The sequence below is a fragment of the Lutra lutra genome, chromosome 11 (genome assembly GCF_902655055.1).
Source record: "Lutra lutra chromosome 11, mLutLut1.2, whole genome shotgun sequence".
NCBI classification, from domain to species: Eukaryota; Metazoa; Chordata; class Mammalia; order Carnivora; family Mustelidae; genus Lutra; species Lutra lutra.
Genome location: NC_062288.1, coordinates 16,614,728 through 16,636,289, shown reverse-complemented (window position 1 = coordinate 16,636,289; position 21,562 = coordinate 16,614,728). Strand labels below are relative to the sequence as shown.

Below are 21,562 nucleotides of genomic sequence, written 5' to 3'. Positions count from 1 at the left end.
AAACACCACCTCTGAATGGTAACTTATTACCACAAACATTTTATAAAGTTCATTAGGCCAATCAAAGGATTATTCTTCAACAAAACATAAAATACCCATCACTTCTGAGAATGACCATCATTTTAAATGCACACTGCAGGGACACAGGGCTTCTGTTTAATAATAATTACCCGTGCTCACACCACAGATGTAATCAAAGAGCTGATGAACTGGCTTCTGAGTAAGTTCAACCAATTTTCGCAGTGTCTGAAGGGCAACCACACCCCTACAGAAAAAAAAAGAAAAATGAAAATTCCCGTTTAAAGGAAATTAAGTCTTGAATAAAACAAGCCCACAAGTTGCTTTTCTAGCTTATATGCTAACAGGGAAACTGATAATATAAATTAATGTCAGTAAAAATGACCTGTTTTTAAGAGCACTTTCAAAACTCCAGTAGCTAAATAATGGAATAAAACCTGTGTCACAGCAGCAAATTTTAATTTATATTAGTATCTCTCTGAACATGACTGTAAAGATGAGAACGTAAGATGTTCTTTTAAACACCCCAGACTGTGGGAAATACTTAAAACCTGCACTCACCAGTTCTGGAACACTGTATATTAGTTTCTTCTCTCTGCAGTATAAGTTGGCTGCCTATGCTTCTACACACTTTTGTTTTCTGCATTTCACTAGTCATACTTTCAAGCTTTTAATTATTCATCTTTTTTTTTAAAGATTTTATTTACTTATTTGACAGAGATCACAAGCAGGCAGAGAGGCAGGCAGAGAGAGAGAGGAGGAAGCAGGCTCCCTGCTGAGCAGAGAGCCCGATGTGGGGCTCGATTCCAGGACCCTGGGATCATGACCTGAGCCGAAGGCAGAGGCTTAACCCACTGAGCCACCCAGGTGCCCCTAATTATTCATCTTTTAAAACTTTCAACAACTTCAAGACAATGCCCTGCCATTAGTATTACTTTATGCAGCTGACTTTGTTTACTTTTGGATCCTAGCCAAAGGCAGAAAAGAGCTTAATGATGAATGTGGAAAATGAAAAGAGGCCAGGAGGTATATGCCAATTCAGGATGTGTGTAACGTGTGGACAATTCTTAATGCTGGGAGAATATACAGAAACAATGAAATGGTCTAAACCCAATACAAGATGTGGGGCAGAAGGGTCCTGGCTATGTCAGGCATCACCAAATACAACCTAGAGTGTCAAAGTGTGCTTTGATACTGCTAAAAGGAAATCACCAGAAAATACTCTAATATTAAAGTAGGAAACCAAAAACGCTGATTTTTTTTTTTAATTTTAAGAAGTAATGTGGCTTTGAAGAGAGGTAGTAAAAGATGAGGAGATAGCTTATCAAAGAGATACACTATGAAATCAAAGTGAGACATGAAGAATTAGAGATAATGCCAGATAAATATACTTAATAATGTGACCTCCATTATCTTATAATAAAGAAATAAAAAATGCACATACATACTCATGCAAGAAAAAAAAAATCTGAAGAAATAAGTCAAAATACTAAAAATCTGGTAATCGTGAGCTGTATTTTTTGGTTGCTTTTCCTTATATTTCTTTTTTTTCTCCTCCAAGTTTTACTTGTATAATCAGGTAGAAAACTATTTTAAAATGCTGTATTTACAAATCAATTCACGTCATATTTAGAAATAAATACACTTGCCAGATTGATTCTCTCAGCCTAACACTTTACGGGGCTTTCATACACAAAAGCAATAGAAGTGGGGCACCTGGGTGGCTCAGTGGGTTAGGCCTCTGCCTTTGGCTCAGGTCATGATCTCAGGGTCCTGGGATCGAGCCCTGCATCAGGCTCTCTGCTCAGAAAGGAGCCTGCTTCCCCCTTTCTCTTTGCCTGCCTCTCTGCCTACTTGTGATCTCTGTCTGTCAAATAAATAAATAAAATCTTTTAAAATAAAAAAAAAAATTTTTAAAAAGCAATAAAAGGTATGGGTTCTTTTTCTCCCAAGCCCTTGTATCTTATTCCTCTCAGCACAAACTTACCATCCTGGCTGCATTCTCAAGTTCCCCTCAAGCAAGGTTTCTCAGCTTAGCAAGAGGGACATTTCGGGCTGGAAAACTCTTTGCTCTAGGGCTATCCTGTGCATTATAGGGTTTCAGCATTAATTGCCCTCTTCTCACTAAACACAAAGTGGCAGTCACCCAGCTCCAACAACCAAGAATGCCTCCAGACACTGAACTATGTCCTCTAGATAGCAAAATCGCCTCCAATGGAGAACTGCTAATCTACACCTCCCTTCATCCTAACTCACCTTTATATCTTCCCAAATGTCTTCACTCCAATTTCCTCCCTGGATGACTAACAAAACTCCTATTCTCTAAAATCAAATATTTACTGGTCCCAAAGCTCTTTTCAACATATTCATCACTCTAAATAGATAGCTGAATGTTCCTGAGTGTTCCTTCAGAATTCTACTCAAAAAGAAGTCACAGTCACAGGTGGTTGCCAAAAGGGGTGGGTGGGTGGGGTTGACAAAATGGGTGAAGAGATCAGAAGGTATAAACATCCAGTTACACAATAAATAATACAATAAATGCATCCAGGGGATATAAGGTACAACGTGCTACCATAGTTAATAATACTGTACTGCATACTTGAAAATTACTAAAAGAGTTAATCTCAAATGTTCTCAACTCCAGAAAAAAAGTTATTAACTCTGTGTGGTGATGGATGTTAACTAGACTTATTGTGATCATTCTACAAAATAAACAGGCATCAAATCATTGTGTTGTATATCTGAAACTAATATACCAAGTCGGTATCTCAGTATTTTTTTAAAATGAAAAAAAAAGTCATAATCATGCTCTAAAATAATCATGATCATGCTCTAAAATAGCACTTACTCTTTGCCACTTTGCTTTTTTTCTTCATAGCACCCCTTACTATTCAATAATACATTTTTGCTTTTCTATTTGTTCTCCTTCTTCCTCTGGAATGCTAGTACCATGAAGACTTAGATTTTGTCTGTTTTGCTTACAGATTCCTGGATCCAAATCAGTGTTAAGAACAGTGTTAAGAACAGTTGACTCAATGAATGATACCAACTTTTCCATCTGTCCTGATCTTAATGGCAGAGGACTGGCTTCTTCCTGCTCCTCAGTGAAATTCCTTACTCACTAAACTCCTACTTTCCTTACTTCCCATCACTTTTAACCAATTCTATAAACTAGAATGATTCTAATTCATTACCACTTCATCTATCGTATGAATGATGTTCACCTTCTTCAGTTATTTCACTTCCATAAGAAACATCCAAAAATTATTCTGAAACTTTTCTTTTCTAAATCAACTCAATCTTCATTTGCCGAATTAGCACTTCTATACTGCTATGTGAAGCCTTCTATTCAGCATGTTCAAAAACAGAACTGTCTTTCTCAATACCAATCACCTCCTCCCATTTCCCTGCAGTTCTGCCCCAGGCATCCATGGGGGTCTCCATTCAGGAGTGCTCTTGACCTCCTTCTATATCCAATTCCCCTTTTCTTCAAGTTTTCTTGCATATTTTTCCTCCCTCCTGCTTCCCACGGCTACCATCTGAAGGTATTATTTTATTGTCCTCCGCCTAGATGGTTAAATAGCTTTTTCCCTCATCACTCACACCATTACTGATATTGGTGTCAAAATGAAAAGAATCTGGCTGACATAGAGGAGCTCAGAATTTAACAAAACAATAAGCGTAGTACTTGGACATACAAGATAGTAATTGGCAAAGCAGGTGTATCAGGGAATGTAATCAGAGAGATAAAGTAATCAAAGAACAACAGGCAGGACATGTACTATCAATTTCAGAGATGAGAGCAGAGATGGCAGGAAACCTGAATCCAAGCTAGAATATCTGGTGTTGGGGGCAGGGAGGCTAACACCAAAGGATCTAACCAACAAGCAGTAAGAGGAACTCAACAAACTAATCAGAAGCAGCACGGATGAACTGCCAACAGCAAGAACGAAGTCCGACGGTGAAACTACCTCCCTCTGAGCTAAGAATGCACTAAATATCTCTAGTGTGGCACCAGAACCAGCATCTGCAGCTGAGAACGTGGGGACTCAGAAAGTTACTGATACAGACTCCTTTTATAGCAATCTCTTTATTAAGTGACTAGCTGACTGATAAACACCAGTAAGATAAATATAATTAAAGAAAGCTAATGTTACAAAACATTGCCAAGATTTTTTAAGTCATGGTTGATATACTGTCCTAAACTAACAAGAAGGTCTGAAGAGACCAAACTGAAATAAATACTAGGTCAAATTAAAATAAAAGCAAATTCAGGTATATGCTGAAGAAGCCCTTGGGGCATCTGAGTGGCTCAGCTGGTTAAGCAGCTGACTGTATTTTGCCTCAGGTCATGATCTCAGGGTCCTGGGAAAGAGCCCCCATATCTGGCTCCACGCTGAGCATGGCTCCTGCTTGAGATTCTTTCCCTCCCTTTCCCTCTGCCCCTCCCCCCACTCATGCTCACTCTAAATGAAATTAAAAAAAAAAAAAACAACAAAACAAAGAAGCTCTCAAATGGATCAAGTAATAAATTAAGAAAAACTATTTCATGTTTTATTTTAAACATTTGGTTTTACAACGATATAGCTACTATACTTACACAGAATCAGTTAAAAAAAAATTCTGGCTGAACTGGATCTATAGGATTTAAAAAATCATTTTTCTAGCTTTACCTTGTTCCTCCACCATCAATTGTAAGAATTCGTATTCCTCTTCCTTTCACGGGATCCACATAGCCAATTAAGGCCAAAATTTCTCTAACTGCAGCCTGAAGAGTTTCATCCTTAATTTGTCTCAATCTTAATAAATACGGAATAATTTTTTCCTGTATGGAGAAAAAAGTATTTTATTGCTTTTGTCAAATGAAGAGTGAAACTGTATGATTTTTAACCAACATATGTAGACCACATATAATCACAGTGCCAGGGTTTATTACTTTCTTAATAATCTTAAATGACATTACTTTTTAACATATAAATGTCAATTAGCATTTAAAATATATTTCTTCTAATATCTAGGTTAAGAATTAACCTCAGTACAAATATTTTCTTTAAAAGATACAATGCTTAATAATTAGAAAATATATAATTTGCTTAACAGAAATTTACAAAGTGTTAATTGTTACAACAAAAGATTAACATTATAAATTGTATAAACGATTTTCTCCAAATCCTAGAGATAAACTTCTTCATAGTAATTACTGGAAATTGAACTTGTTATTAAAAAAAAAAAAACCATCTTGTGAATATAGGATATAAGCGTAGCTCATAGTGAAATATAAACAAATGTCAATACCTATAACTAAGGCAGAAGGCAAAAGCTGACCATTACAATAAATAACCCAAATTCATTACATTTAAGTAATTTGTTTAAACAAAACTAGGACTCTGAGATTCTATGTGTTTAATTTCATATTGGTGACCAGAGGCAAGAGCTTAACTTCTAGGGTTCTACACTGAGTTTATCAGAGATTCTCTAGGTTCTGTGCACAAAAGCACCTTATTCGGTCAGAAGCCCAGGCTTAAGGGAATCTGAGACTAGCAACTAAACTTGTGCTATGTAATCTTCCTTCAATAAATTAAAAAAATAATTCAAATGTATCACTCATTTTGTTTCTTTATGATAAATCAATGTGAAGTAATATTGTTCTAAATTCTTTTTCAGTTGCTTTTTTGCCCTGGCTAATGTTGAGCTTCAAGGTCCCACAAGAAGAGTCTGAACAACAGTGGGCATGGGAATATAAATTTCCAATTCTGGTTAGAACAGTCTCTTTCCAAGAACTAGAAAACTTTCATAAAAGACAAAAGAAGTTCCATCTGTTCAAAAGCATCAGAGGGCTCCTGAAGCGATGAGAACAGGAGGGATAAGAATCTGGAGAGAGAAGTGCTAAGAAGTGAGCTCAGGACGCCTGGGTGGCTCAGTTAGTTAAGTGTCTGCCTTTGGCACAGGTCAAGACCCCAAGGTCCTGGGATCAAGCCCCATCTCAGGCCCCCTTCTCAGTAGGGAGTTTGCTTCTCCCACCTGCTGGTGGGCACATGCGCATGCGTAACTCTCTTTCTCCAATAAATAAATAAAAGATGAATTCTTTTAAAAAATAAGTGATCTCATAAACTATAGCTTGTCTTCCCTTGAGGCTTTTGCTTATTTGGGGAAGAAACAGAAGACTGAAAAACTGGGACTGGCTCAAACAGAGGGCCAGCAGAGTTAAAAGGTAACTCCAAGAGTGGGAAAATACATTTACAAAAAAATACATAGTTATTGTATATTACTATTATATATAATATTATATGTAATATATGCCATATATAAAAAACTTTTATAATATATAAAGAAATTCTTCAAGTCAGTAAGAAAAAGTTGGTCAACCCAAAGGAAAAATGAGTAAGACGTGGAAAAGGCACTTCACACAAGGTAAGCACACAAATGGCCAATAAGCACTGGAAAAGATGCTAGCACCTTCACAGTTACCAGAGAAATGCAAACTAAAGCCACAATTCAGTATCACTAAACATCCAACACAATGGCTAAAATAAAGACGATAAAGTGTTGGAGAAGAAGTAGAACCACCAGAAGATCGATACAATTTTGGCGGAAGTATAAGTTGGTATAAACACTTTGCAAAACTATTTGGCAGAATCTATTAGAGATGAAAATAGGCATACTTCATAACCAAGACCACTATTCTTAGATATACACTCCCAAAGAAATAAAGACCTGTGTTTCCCAAAAGATACATCCCGGAAGCACTATTCCTGAATACTCCCAGACTGGAAACTATTCCAATGTCCATCAGCAGTAAAATGGATACATGGTCCTATATTCATACCACAGAATCCATCACAATGTGAATGTTTCATAACCATAATCCACCTTGAAGGTTCTCACAAATAATGTCAAGTGAAAAAAACAGATATAAAAGAGCACAAGCTGTACGACTCCATTTATAGAACATGCAGAGAAAGGCACAACTAACCTAGAGTGCTAAAAATCAGGTAATGGTCAATCTTTTTGGAGACAGTGATTGGAAGGGGGCATAAAGAGATGAGGGTTATACAGATGTTTTCAATTTTTGAAAATTCATGGAGCTGTATGCTTACATATACTTTTCTGCCCATGATACTTTTGTAAGAAGTTAAAGTTTTATGAATGAACTTGGGGCCCCTACCAAGTAAAGCGGAGATGAATTCAGCTTTCAAAAAAAGAGAGAAGGGAGGAAAAAAATTATCAAAATACGATTTATGAAAACCTAGGGAGTCCACAATGATAGTTTTAAGAAATGCCAAAAATTTCCTGTCACCAATGGGGCAGCTTTAAAGCATCTCTTTACTTTGAAAATTGGTGACTAAGTAAAAGGAAACTAAGCATTTTTCTTGCTTATCCTGTAAAACTGCTCTTTGAGAGTAACCAAATAGCTCTAGCTAGTAAAGGAAAGCTCTACTTTTACAGATGAATGTCAATTACAATGCAGAAAGAGTGGCAGAATTAGAAATTTATCATTTTGCAACCCTAATGAAATGACTAGTTCTGGATTAGGTTAATGGCTGATGGGATTATGATTCTAGCCTAAATGTCCAATGAGAAGATCAGACTGTCATCTCCCTAATCCAGTGGTCAACACTGGTTCTTCAACCAGTTATACGTGTTCTGGTATGATGGAAGATGAGACACATGGCAACATATACAATGTGCTCTAACAAGAAGTTTAACTTAACCAAGTCTTTATGTTTATATTCCAGTACAGCAAATACAAAGGAACAAGGAATACATCAAATAACACCAATGAGGAGGAAGCCCCATAAAAATTCACAAAGTAATCCTTGAGGAGAACACAGGCAGCAACCTCTTCCACCTCAGCCGCAGCAACATCTTCCTAGGAACATCGCCAAAGGCAAGGGAAGCAAGGGCAAAAATGAACTATTGGGATTTCATCAAGATCAAAAGCTTTTGCACAGCAAAGGAAACAGTGAACAAAACCAAAAGACAACTGACAGAATGGGAGAAGATATTTGCAAATGACATATCCGATAAAGGGCTAGTGTCCAAAATCTATAAAGAACTTAGCAAACTCAACACCCAAAGAACAAATAATCCAATCAAGAAATGGGCAGAGGACATGAACAGACATTTCTGCAAAGAAGACATCCAGATGGCCAACAGACACATGAAAAAGTGCTCCACATCACTCGGCATCAGGGAAATACAAATCAAAACCATAATGAGATATTACACACCAGTCAGAATGGCTAAAATTAACAAGTCAGGAAATGACAGATGCTGGCGAGGATGCGGAGAAAGGGGAACCCTCCTACACTGTAGGTGGGAATGCAAGCTGGTGCAGCCATTCTGGAAAACAGCATGGAGGTTCCTCAAAAAGTTGAAAATAGAACTACCCTATGACCCAGCAATTGCACTGCTGGGTATTTACCCTAAAGATACAAACGTAGTGATCCGAAGGGGCATGTGCATCTGGATGTTTATAGCAGCAATGTCTACAATAGCCAAACTATGGAAAGAACCTAGATGTCCATCAACAGATGAATGGATAAAGAAGATGTGGTATAGGGGCGCCTGGGTGGCTCAGTGGGTTAAGCCTCTGCCTTCGGCTCAGGTCATGATCTCAGGGTCCTGGGATCGAGCCCCGCATCGGGCTCTCTGCTCAGCACTGAGCCTGCTTCCTCCTCTCTCTGCCTGCCTCTCTGCCTACTTGTGATCTCTCTCTCTCTGTCAAATAAATAAACTCTTTAAAAAAAAAAAAAAAAAGAAGATGTGGTATATATACACAATGGAATACCATGCAGCCATCAAAAGAAATGAAATCTTGCCATTTGTGATGATGTGGATGGAACTAGAGGGTATCATGCTTAGTGAAAAAAGTCAGTTGGAGAAAGACAACTATTACATGATCTCCCTGATATGAGGAAGTGGAGATGCAACATGGGGTGTTTGGGGGGTAGAAGAAGAATAAATGAAACAAGATGGGATCGGGAGGGAGACAAACCATAAGTGACTCTTAATCTCACAAAACAGAGGGTTGCTGGGGGGAGGGGGCCTGGGAGAGGGGGGTGGGGTTATGGACATTGGGGAGGGTGAGTGCTGTGAAGTGTGTAAACCTGGCGATTCACAGACCTGTACCCCTGGGGATAAAAATACATTATATGTTTATAAAAAAAAATAAATAAATAAAAAAATTTTAAAAATTCACAAAGTGAGCCACTCTACAAGACAATCATTTGGACCCAATCAGTTATACAAAAAGCATTTTCAACTTGGGTATACGATGAGATGACAATTTATTGATACAAAGAGGTGTACATTACAAACTGAAGAAAATAAAAAACAGACTATAAAGCAGTACATATAGAATGACTTTACTTTGGTATATTATATATATGCACAGAACAATTTCTAGAGAAATACTGCAGCAGACATTACTAATGTTCACCAATATCCAATTTGCTCTTCCTCTCAGGCACACGAAGGCAGTACTTGGGCAGGATAAGTAACTCATGAGTAGAAGAAACCTGTGGCACTTTCTGCTGAAATACTCTTACTCCACTAGAGTGAGATCATGGAGGACACGTATGGAAACATACAAGAACAAGATCAAAGTAGCCACCTCACAGACGGTCACTGTCCTGGAGAGTCACCCAATGCCCAGGTGACTTTGCACAAGGGACAAATAAGCCTCTGTTGTGTTAAGTCACTGAGGTTTTGATACTATTTATTAGAGTTTAACTCGGCTTCATCTAATACAAACAGACACTAATAAATTTACAGTGATAATCTCTGGGTAGTAGAAATAAATATGTTATTCTTATTTTATTTTTGTTTTTATTTTTTAAAAATTTTTTTACAAAGTTTATGCTGCCCCTTTTTTAAATAATAAAAAGTTATTTTTTTTATTAAAAAAATAATGAAAGGAGAATGCTTTCACCAACAATGAAGAAACCAAAAAGGGCAATTTCCTAGATGTGGCTGCCATGAATACAGCACATCACACACACAAACACACACACACACACACACACACACACACACGGTAACTAATCTACCAAAGACAATTCACTCTCATTTGGCCACCATAAATATGATATACAAAAAAGTAAAATTCATATAAATGTTTTAGAACAAATAATTCTAGCATTTTTCAAAAGCTCAGTTCTTTTGAATAATTAAAACTTCATTGGGAAAGTTCACATGAGATTGTGCATGTGAACATGTCTTAATTTATCCAGTTCATTCTTTTTGAGATGCTTCTTATTTAGGGAAGTGGTTAAGAACTTTTTACAGACTATCCAGATTTTCAATCATACTTGATTGGAATAGACATTCCTACAACACACTACTCCTTGGTATTGAAGGGTCCTTAGATGTGAGATCAGTAATGCAAAATAAAAGCGCCCTCAAAGTTTCTAATAGCATGACTATTCATAATAGACTAAAACTGAAAAGTACCCAACAATTCATCAGTAGTACAATAAATAAGTTGTGATACATTCACACCATGGAATATGAAAGCAGCAAGAATGAATGTTCTACAACAATGAGAACGATTACTACCAACATGATGAATGAAAAAACCCAATCACAATAGTTTATATAAGGTACAAAAAAAACCCCTAAACTAATCTAAACTACTTTGGGGAAACTGTGATTGAAGGGGGCATAAGGAAGGCTTGTGAAGTCCTGGTAAATTCTGTTCTTCATCTGAGTGCCAGTTACATGGATGCCTTTAGTTTGTGAAAAATTCACTGAACTTGATTCCAATAACTGCAGGTTGTACTGTACTTCAATAAAACATTTTTTTAAAGTTCTTTAAAGTATGCAAGTCTATTTTAGATCTTTGCTTCAGTATATCTCTGAAATAGTAAATGGACTTAAAAGCTATCTACCTTTGGAAAAATCTGTCTTTTAGATAAGAGATTAAATAGCCATGAAAGATAATCCCCAGTTCTATGAACATGAAATTCTGAAGTTTAGCTTTATAATGTATGAATTATACAATATGAAACTATAGGAGGCTACCTTATATAAGGACTGAGGTAACTCTTCAGCAAAATGGTTGTCAAAAATTGGAATATGAACTAAGTTAACTTGGACTTTTCTGAATGGCGAGTTAAAAACAAGCATTAACAGATCTCTAAACAAATGTTAACAATATCCGTTCATTATATATTTGTAAAAAGGTGATTAAATATTACAAATAATTAGCAGTGCAATGGAAAGGGACTCAAGCATATCATTCATATTTTATAGTATTTCTCCGAAAATAGTCTGTTTAAATGGGTCTAAATTACCTTCACTATTTTATGTGTGAAAAAATTGAGGTGAAGAAAAGCTAATCATTTTATTAATATAATTATTAATCCAATTATCATTAAGATCATTAAAATGTTGACTTGCAAATACAAAAAGATCCAGAAGTAAAAATTACCTATGGTTTTACTTATGAATTACATCTCCCATCTTAAAAGAATAGCTATATAGTATCAACACATTTAAGAAAAATTTGGCAACTATTTTGTAATTCAGTGAACACACTGAGATTTATTTTCTATTTTAAAACATTTAATCTCAAAGTATAGATAGTAGTACCAACAGCATAATTTATCATCACAGAATAAGAGAATATTTAAGCATAATATATATAATAGAATAAGGGGGCCAATTACTGACTCTATGACACATCATGTATATAATAAAAACCTAAAAATAGTTAAATTTAAAAAATGAAAGGTACTGCCTTCTCCATTTCAGAAAGTGTGTGTATTTTTATTCCAAGACAAAACCAGATAAATAAATTAGAATTACCTTGACAGCCACTCCTTTTCCTTCAGGAAATTCTAGAAGATGAAAAGTCAGTTCTTCAACCCTGTTAATGCAGAGCTTTGGGTCAGTTGTTCTTCTCAACGCCTGAACTAACGCCCGGGTTCTGTTATCAATACTCACTCTTGCAATAATCTACAAAGACATATTAAAATATATATGATTAGAATGTGAAACTTCTCTAGTAATACTAACACGTGATTAAGGTTTCTTAGGTCCCATAGGGAAATGGAATTTATGCATTTGACAAAAGTTAAAAGGTCAAGCAACACTGATAACGACTTGCCTTTTCTCGCTGAAGAGATAACCGCTTTTTCTCCTCTCCATTTTTGTCTTTGCTGACAGGCTGCTCAGCTTTAACAGCCTCTTCCTGATCTTCTGGCTGACTCTTTGAATCATACTTTAATTTAGGGACAAGTCCACCAATATAACCACCTACTAAAGCTTGGACACCTTCAGTGGGACGAGAAAGAAAGTTAGCAATACTCTGTTTAGTAGAAACTGGAAGAGCCTCAGGAGTCCCGCTGGCACTTGCAGACTTGTCCAGAGAATATAAAGAAGATTCTGAATCTCGCTTATCAGTCAGGATGCCAGGGTCTGGAGAGCTCGATTTCTCTTCTTCGACCTTTTTATCTTCAAGTTTGTCCTGGAAATGTTTATTTTCCTTTTTTTGAGACATTCTTTCCTCACGTTTGAAGTATGAATTAATATGATTTGATAAAAAGTAGAATGACTCTCCAAATCTTGTGGTTAAACTACTTGTGTAACGAAAAAGACTTTGTTTACCTATATCTTCATCTTTACCTAGACTATGACTTTCTGAAAAAGAACTCTTTTCTACTGATTTGTCACTGTATTTTTTCAGAGATTTGATGGCTTGTTTAATGCCTGTCTGTTTTAACCAACCACTATCTGATACTTTTCTTAATATTCGAGAACTTGGCTTAAATTGAGCTAAACGTGAGATCATTTCATTCTGAGTGCCAAAAACAGCCTTTGAAACAGAGTTCAAAGTACTTTTAATACGGGACATACGAATGCTCACTTTTGTAAGTCCCTTGGGAGTAGAAGTGCTAAGTTTCAAAATTCCAATATGTAAACCATGGTTGCTTGGAGAGTAACAGTGCTTGCTCCAAGAATGGGCATCACTTTTGGTCAATTTACATCTTATTTTGCTTGTATGAAAACCTCTTTGTAGACTGGCGTGGCTTATCCTCCAGTAATGTTTAGGTGAGTATAAGAAATGCAGCTGCTTGCTTCTCTGCTTCCCACAAAGACTTCTTGCATTACTAAGGAGGTAAATATAATATATATCTATAGTCAAATTAATAGACATAACTTAAAAATCATTTATTTTCTATATGTTAGGATTTTCACTTCATTCCTGAATGCTTCATTTAAGAAATGCCATAATTCATGGTCTTACCTGAAAGAGCAAGAAAAAAAAAATTAGGGTACAAGGTAAAATTGAAACTGGGTTTAAGATAAAATACTTCTCTACTTGAACTAAACTCAGCAGCTTGTCTCAAAAGAAGACAGAATAATGTATTTCCATTAGAGATACCACAGATCTCCCTTTTAAGCTCACAGAAGACAATTCATTTTTCAGTATAGAATTTAGTGAAAAAAAAAAAAAAAGTTAGTAGGATGTTTCATGAGAACTAATTTAGGAAAGCTACCAAATACATAAGTTTTCCTACAACACATAACTGAACATGCAATTTAGATACTATGCTGCTGTTCTTCTCTGTCAAAGTCTGGACTAGTTTATGTGACACCGGACTTTGAAGTCTTTGTAGAGTCAAGTCTTACACCACCTTGTTCATTGCAAACCATTTATAGAATATTTAACCTACGTGGACATGGTACTAGATGCTGAAACCACAAAGACAAACACAATATGAAGGAACTTTCAGTCTAGGGCTACAGAGAGCCATGCAAAAAAGCATTTCACTATCTAGTTGTGTTTATTAAATTAAAGGTCTGACTACAAGAAGCTATGTGCCACATCTAACAAAGGGTTCATAACCACAAGGTAAGATGAATGCAATTAAAAAAAGAAAGTTTCAGCTGACGGAAAAATAGACAAAGGACATTAGCAGGCCAGTTAATGTAGAAGAAGAAGAAATACAAACAGTAAAATTATGAAAATATCCTTCACCACATCAAAGAAAAATACTAATTAAAACATGTTTTGTTTTTACAATAGGTGATAATGTAAATGGTTGATAATATTCAGTATTAATAATAGGCTGGAGAAATGGGACACATAGGGCTATCTGACAATATCCAATGAAATCTTAAATACCTTAAATACTATCTATCACAATCTTAAAGGCATATTTTTTGATCAGCAATTTCACTATTAAAACTCTATTAAGAATCCTACAGAAATACTTGTATAAGAGTGCAGAAGTATATATACACATTCCCTAATACATTGACTGAAATAATGAAACAATGAAAAACAACTCTAAAGGTCTTCTAGAAAGGAATGGCTCAATAAACTATGGCATATATAAACTGCAGAATGGGTTACCATATATAGTATTCTGCAGCAGTTAAAGAAACTAGATGATCTGCCCATTCTTCATATACACTACAGTAAAAATGGCCAGCAGCTATAATACATACACTATACACATGTGGAGATACAAAGACGTTAGGTAATGAAAGAGAAAAACCTATACGTGCAGTTTAAATGTGAGGCTGTCCACATGTGGCACATGCATGCGCGCGCACACACACACAGATTCCGAAAGGGTAAGCACTAGTTTGTTTATTCTTGTGAACCAAGGAGTGGGATCAAAAGAGAACAAGGAGAGGGACTTTTTCTTTTTCCTTTTGTATTATCTGTATTTTTTACAATGAGCAAATAGTACCTTTGTAATTAAAAGCAAACAGAAAAAAGAAAAAAAGCAAATGGTTTTAGAACACATTAACAGTGCCATGAGAATGGTCAGAGCAAATATCCAAGTAAGTTCAAAAAATAATAAAAAGACACTAAAAACTGGACAAAGTTAAAAAGGAATTCATTAAGTAGAAAGCTGAGAACAGGAGAGAATTTTAAATAATAGGAAAAAATACAAAGACAAAAAAAGCATTTAAGAAAGCATAAACAATATGAACAAAAATTGCAAGCAGTCTAGTTTTGCTCCAGGAACCTAGAAAGAGTAATGAGAATAATGAGGGACAAGTAGATGATACTGCAAAGATGGTTTTGGGGGTCAGATTATGAAGGCTCTTACAAATCTCGCCAAAGAAATTAAAGATCAGACTGTCAATGAAGTATTTTAAGCAAAGGAGTGACACTAGAAAGAGGATTCAGCAGATCTCTGACAGAATGGAACAGACAAGACTGAGAAAGACAGAAACTCAGAACCCACTGTAAATGTTCAGATTACAGTCTGAACTAAAAGTTTTGTAAATCACATGTATACATATGATTTCAAAATTCCAATTTTACAGAGAGACAGAGAGAAAAGAAACCAACACATCTACCTTCCCGGCTTTTCTGATATCCAGGATTTATGGCCAATGAATAAGTTGAATTAACATAAAAGCCCCACAATCCCCAAACCAGAAATACTTGAAAAAATACAATTAAAGTACCTGTGAATAAAAAGCCATGCTCAAAACTAGTAATGGACTCCTACAAGTCAACAACAACAAAAATCAAATAACCCAATTAAAAAAACTGGCAAAGAACTTGAGTAGAAATTTCTCCACAGAGGATATACAAATGGCCAACAAGCATATGAAAAGATGCTCAACATCACTGAATCATCAGAAAAATGCAAATCAAAACCAAATAAGATATCACTCCAGACTCATTAGGAAGGCTGTGATTAAAAACAAACAGAAAGGGACACCTGGGTGGCTCAGTTGGTTAAGCAGCTGCCTTCGGCTCAGGTCATGATCCCAGGGCCCTGGGTTTAAGTCCTGCATCGGGCTCCTTGTTCACAGGGAGCCTGCTTCTCTCTCTGCCTCTGCCTGCCACTCTGCGTGCTTGTGCTCTCTCTCTCTCTGAGAAATAAATAAAATCTTAAAAAAAAAACAAAAAACAGAAAATAACAAGTGTTGGCAGAGATATGGAGAAGTTAGAACCCTTGTGCACCGTTGCTGGGACTGTAAAATGGAGCAGCTGCTGCAGAAAATAGTATTGTGGTTCCTCAAAAATATTAAAAATAGAAATACCATAGGATCTAGCAACCCTACTTCTGGGTATACGTCCAAAGGAATTGAAAGCAGGGTCTCAAAGAGGCATCTGCACACTTGTGTTCATAGCAGCACACAACACCAGCGGTGGAAACAACTCAAATGTCCATGGACAGATAAACAAAATGTATTTACCTACAATGGAATATTATTCAGCCTTTAAAAGGATGGAAAACCTGTCACATGTTACAACAGGGATGAACTCTTGAGGCTATTATTTTAAGTAAAATAAGCCAGTCACAAAAGGACAAATACTGTGTGACTGCACTTACACAAAGTATCTAGAGTATTCAAAGTCACTGCTATAGAAAGCAGAATGATGATTTCTAGAAACTGGAGAATGGGGCAAAAGGAGTGTTTAATGGGCACAGTTTTAGTTCCCTAAGATGAAAAAGTACTGGAGATGTTTTAGAACAATGTGAATGTACTTAATGCCACTGAACCACATACTTAAACATGGTAAAGATGGTAAATGTTATAATACTTGGTTTTTATTACAGTTAAAAAAAACCCAATAGTGGTAAATCCATAGTTGAGAAATCACAAGCCCGAGATCTTTTTCAGTCACATTGCTTGAATGGTGCACAGACCCCAAGCAAATGAAAACCAGTCAGAGCTGGTGAACCCCAAGGAGTTTCAGTAGAATCAACTAAAACTACCATTAAAGGGGGCACTTGGGTGGCTCAGTCTATCAAGCTTCTGACTGTTGGTTTCAGCTCAAGTCTTGATGTCAGGGTGTGAGACAGAGTCCCATCTCTGGCTGCGCAGTGAGCTGGGAGTCTACTTGAGATTCTCTCTCCCCCTCTCTCTGATCCTCTCTCGTTCTCGCGGATGTGTGCTCAAGCTTGTGCTCTCTCTCTCACAAATAAGTAAGTCTTTAAACAACAACAAACTACCATGAAAGGATATTTCCAAAACTCAGGGCAAATGGGCTATTTTACTTGACATGATCAAGAGAACTGAGTTGACATTTTACTGGAGACCTCAAATAAGCAAATTATTAAAATCTGGGAAAAAAGCATTCAAGGCAAAGGAAAAAGCAATAAAGTGTTGGAGACAGTAATGAGCTCTGTCTACTCAAGACTAAAAGAACCACCAGGTGCCTGAAGGTAAGTAAACACGGAAAATGCTGGAAAAATGGGCCCAATAGTCAAGCAGAAGACAGAGCTATAAAAGTAATGGGTCTGTATTGTTTCTTTCCAATGACATAACTCTCATAACCAATTATGAATACACCTAACAAGACACTGAGATACAGTATATAAAGCAAAAAAAAAAAAGGAGGAATTATGGAAAGACTAGACAATTTTATGACAATATTTTAATACACCTCTTACAAACTACAATTACCAAGCAAAAATCAATAAACACAGAACTATCAACAAAATCAACAAGCTTAGTTTAGCTATTTCCAAATCACAACACTGGTAAATGCAGATAAAAATTTTGAGAGTAAATTCTGCTGGAGTAGGTTAGACTACAAAAAGATAAAGATAAGAATGTCAAGTGGCAGGTGCCACCACCTACTGAGAAAAGAGCAGGGAAGACTAGGGTACCAACTATTAGGGTAGTATAAGTACACTGGAGAAATAAATAGAATAGGGAGGTATAGACCAACCTCTAGGGAATACAACTGTGTTTTAACTGGAGGAAAATAAGGGAACTGCTACCTGGAGGCTCAGCTGAGGATAAAAGAATGAATCTACATAGGACTTCCCTAAGTTATTCCAATAATGCAGGCATAAAGTGACAAGGGTTTGAATTAAGGCACTGGTACTGTACTAGAGAAAGGATTACTTTGAGCCCCACTTTGAAAGTGGGGAAATAGCAAAACACAGGACTTGGTAACAGGGAAGAATGAATGGGGTGAGGAGAAGATGTCAAAACAACTCAAGTGTTTTTACTCAGAGATACATAGAGAATACCACTTGTGAAAATGAGATGACTGGGGGGACCAATTTAATATGAAAGAAAAATCTCTTGGATGAGCTAACATGGGACATTCAAATGTATGATAGGAACACAGGCTGTGGTTTAAGTCTGGAGATACCAGCACAGTGACAACTAAAAACCCAAGACTGGATTTACCAGGAAAAAAAAAAAAAGTTTATAGTAATAATTCCTGAGAATTGGGGGATCACAGATCCTCGTCCTTGAGAAATTATTATTTGCATACACACACACACACACACACACACACACACACACACTATATTTTCCACAACATTTCAAGAGTCATGGATCTACTAAAGTATTTAGATTTGAAATTTTGAAATTCTGTTTTCTTTAGAAAGAAGAACAGGGTAGATCCTTGACTGACATCAAGAGTTAAGAAGTCTTTCCAGAAACAAAAAAGCACAGGTGAAAAGATATCCTGAAAAAATCAGGGTCATGGAAACCAATACAACAGCAAGTTCTAAAAAAAACTCGATAATGAACAAAGTTAAGATATATAACATGGGAGAGAAAGATTATAACTAAGACATGAAATGACAGAAAGGTGTCCAAGGCTAAGAGTTCTAACTCTGACCTTTTCACAGATGCGTTCCACAAGTGAGGCAATATGTACCTTTCCGCGCAATTCCTTTGTCATTACTGAGCAAAAGAACAACTCAGTACAAGCTGTACTTTTATCCGCTTAGTAAGTGATGCAAATAAATACACCAGTCAACTGATCTTCTCCCTCAACTTCACTATGAATGTCTTTAGACTTTAACATAGATCTAAGACAGAAATAGGAAAGTAAGATCAACATTGAGAAACAGTTTGGTAACAGAAATTATGAAGAACATGTTCTTATAATTAAAGTACAAGTAAATGGCGCAATTTAACAAATTAACTACAATGGGTTTGAAACAACTGCCTCCATAAGAGGCATCAATTCTCGGCTCACAGTTTAATACACTTTTTTTTTAAACTCTCGGATTTTAAAATGCTTACTATTTCACTGTTTTAACAGCAGTCCCTCAACACGATGAAGCGTACTTTTGTCAGCTGAAATCTCAGCAACAAGGACTATATGCAAGAACCAGATGCAGATGTTACTGGAGATAAAACCCCATCATAAAGAAGACAGTCCCTTATGGACACTTTTGTTTCCCCAAGAAGTCAGCGCTTCCAAGTTACTGTATTAGGTGTAGACAGCAGGTTCCCCCCAGCACGGTGACAGAAATGACAATGACGGGGAGCACGGCAACACAACGATTCACACCGCTTCATCTCTGAAAAAGCACACACCTGAACCTGCTGAAGCAACAGCAACGGAGGGAGGGAGGGAGTCAGATGCGCGCGGGGAACCAAAAAGAAACCGCTGGCCACTCAAACACGCAGCGGCATGCGCCCGTGCGCCGACGGTGGAGGACCGTGCAGAAGAGGGAAGCGTTTTCAGTCACCAGGGAACTGCGGGAGAACCCTCCAGTCCCGGCGCAGCCAAAACGATCGGGGCAACCAGGCTGGGAGCTGCGGGGGTGGGCCAGAAAGCGCAGGGCGGGACGAGGAAAACCAAAACAGGGTGAGGTGGACCAGGCCAGCAGAACCCGAGGCAGCGGACGGCGAGGGCGGACACCGCGCACCAATCAGCCCCAGATCCGCGGCTCCTTCCGGTGCCCGGATGCCTCTTGGAACCTTGGTCCCGGGACCTCCTCGAAGCCCGGCGGCTCCCCGCCCTCTTCCTCTGCAAGTGCCCTTCGAGGAAAGAGAGGGCCACACAAGTGCCCGGGGAGGCCAGGCTGCCCTCTTCCCTAACCTATCGTCCCGCCTTTGTCCCCCCCCCAGCCGCCACTCACCGGGATGCAGGCCGCAACTATACGGGCAGCAGCGCCGACGCGCCTCCGGCCCGCACTGACGTCCACTCCGGCCTGCCCGCATCAGCTGAGCTACCAACACAAACAGTAGAGCCGCGGTCGAAGCACCACCCTCACAGCTCCGTCCCGCCCCAGCGGAAGTGACGCACGCGCGGGCCGTGTCTACCCGCCCAGCCCGGAGGAGGCCCTCCGCCCAGCTCCGGCCAGGGCCTCCCGGTCAATCGTCGCTCCCTTTCCCAGACATGCGCAATAGAGTCGGAGTGAGCGAGGGGCGGGAGACGTGCGTGCGTGCACGCGCCGTTTGCGTCGCTGGAGGTGCGGCGGGGTGGGGCCTGGAAGGGTCGCTTTCATATGTGTGTTTGCCTGCGGGCTTTCTCCTCCGCGTCTGGGAGGACGATGTCTGCGTGCGGTCCAATCCGCGGAGCTGGGCGCGCGTTACCCGTGGCCGAGAGGGTGGCGAGCGGCGTGGGGCGGCGCTCGTACCACTCTGCTCAGCCCTCTTGCTTTCTCCATTTCTGGGCATAGCCACCGGGGCTGCCACTTGTGTCATCGTATTGGAAGGTGGCCTGTAACATTACCACGGATGTCCTGCAAAAGGTCCCACACTTCACACTTAACATTTTTCGAATTCTGAAGTTGTGTACATACCAGATGACCATCTGCAGCCAAATGCAGCCTGCCATCTGCAGGCAAATATGGCCCGTCGGCTGTTTTCTGTACGTCTGTGGGCTAAGAATGCCTTTTACATTTTTTGTGGTTAAGAAAATAAAGTATGCTTTGGAACACGTGCAATAACATGAAATTCAAATTTCGATGTCCATAAAAAAATAAAGTTTTATTAGAACAGAGCCATGCCCATTCCTCTATATGTCAAGCAACTTTCAGGCTACAGCAGTGAATGCATGTAGTTAAAACAGCTTCCTTTATTCTCTTGAACTGAGCTTGCAATTAAATCGAGGTTAGGAAACACAAAAGTGGCCTGTGCTAGACTGCAACCTCAAAATATTACCAAGACTTGGACTCTTTTCCTTTAAAGCTCACCAGGCTTTAGCACCCTGTAAGATTATTGTAAAATCTTCAAGGAAGTAATTGCATGAACTGTCAAACAGTGGGTATTAAACTGTTTACTCTCTCTTTTTTATAGAGAGGATTTCATATTTATATTTCATATTTCTACATGTAAATATATGTAAATATGTGTGTATATGTAAATTTACATATATATAAATTTTTAAACTATGGCAAGGAAGCCATCTTGTTATCTTGCTAGGCTCTTGGGGCACAGATGGCTGGATTGTGTACATCACAAGGCCTGAAGCACATAGTTCAGTCATGTTATTTATTTATACGATAGTTAAAAAAATGTATGCAACAAATTAAGCTTTAGAGATGTTTGGAAGTAACTAGTTCTGGAGTGATGCTTCTCCCCATTGTTAAAAAAATTATTCTTACACTTGTTGAAACTATAAGGAAGACCTTATTGAGGGCGATTGCTGCAGGTGTCAAGACTATTGCAGTAGGGGAGAGAGATTAGGCTCAACTACAAATACAACAAAGACAGCTGGAGATGTACAGCTGAAAAGCAGAGTGAGAGGGGTCAGTGGATAGAAAATTAGTAAGAGGGGACATCAAGGGTGGGAACGATTCTTGCTAAACTAATTTCACAGGATTCTTGCAGAGGAGGCCAGTGTGGTCGT

The 21,562-nt window shown here is 38.1% G+C and overlaps 1 protein-coding gene across 3 annotated transcripts in view; it reads right to left on the bottom strand.

The window, feature by feature from the left end:
* PNPLA8 (patatin like phospholipase domain containing 8) overlaps positions 1-20,115 on the bottom strand; it is a 42,009-nt gene extending 21,894 nt beyond the window's left edge. Inside the window, exons 1-5 of one of the 3 annotated variants that reach the window (XM_047694600.1) lie at positions 19,848-20,115; positions 12,131-13,270; positions 11,830-11,979; positions 4,692-4,843; positions 171-265 (exon numbers count right to left, since the gene is read on the bottom strand). In XM_047694600.1, the coding sequence (XP_047550556.1) occupies positions 171-265; positions 4,692-4,843; positions 11,830-11,979; positions 12,131-13,180 (1,447 nt within the window). In that variant the 5' untranslated portion in view covers positions 13,181-13,270; positions 19,848-20,115. Of the gene's footprint in view, positions 1-170; positions 266-4,691; positions 4,844-11,829; positions 11,980-12,130; positions 13,271-19,002; positions 19,252-19,847 lie in introns of those variants that run through there. The other 2 variants (XM_047694602.1, XM_047694601.1) reach the window with 2 other exon arrangements.
* Between the last annotated feature and the right edge of the window lie 1,447 nt (positions 20,116-21,562).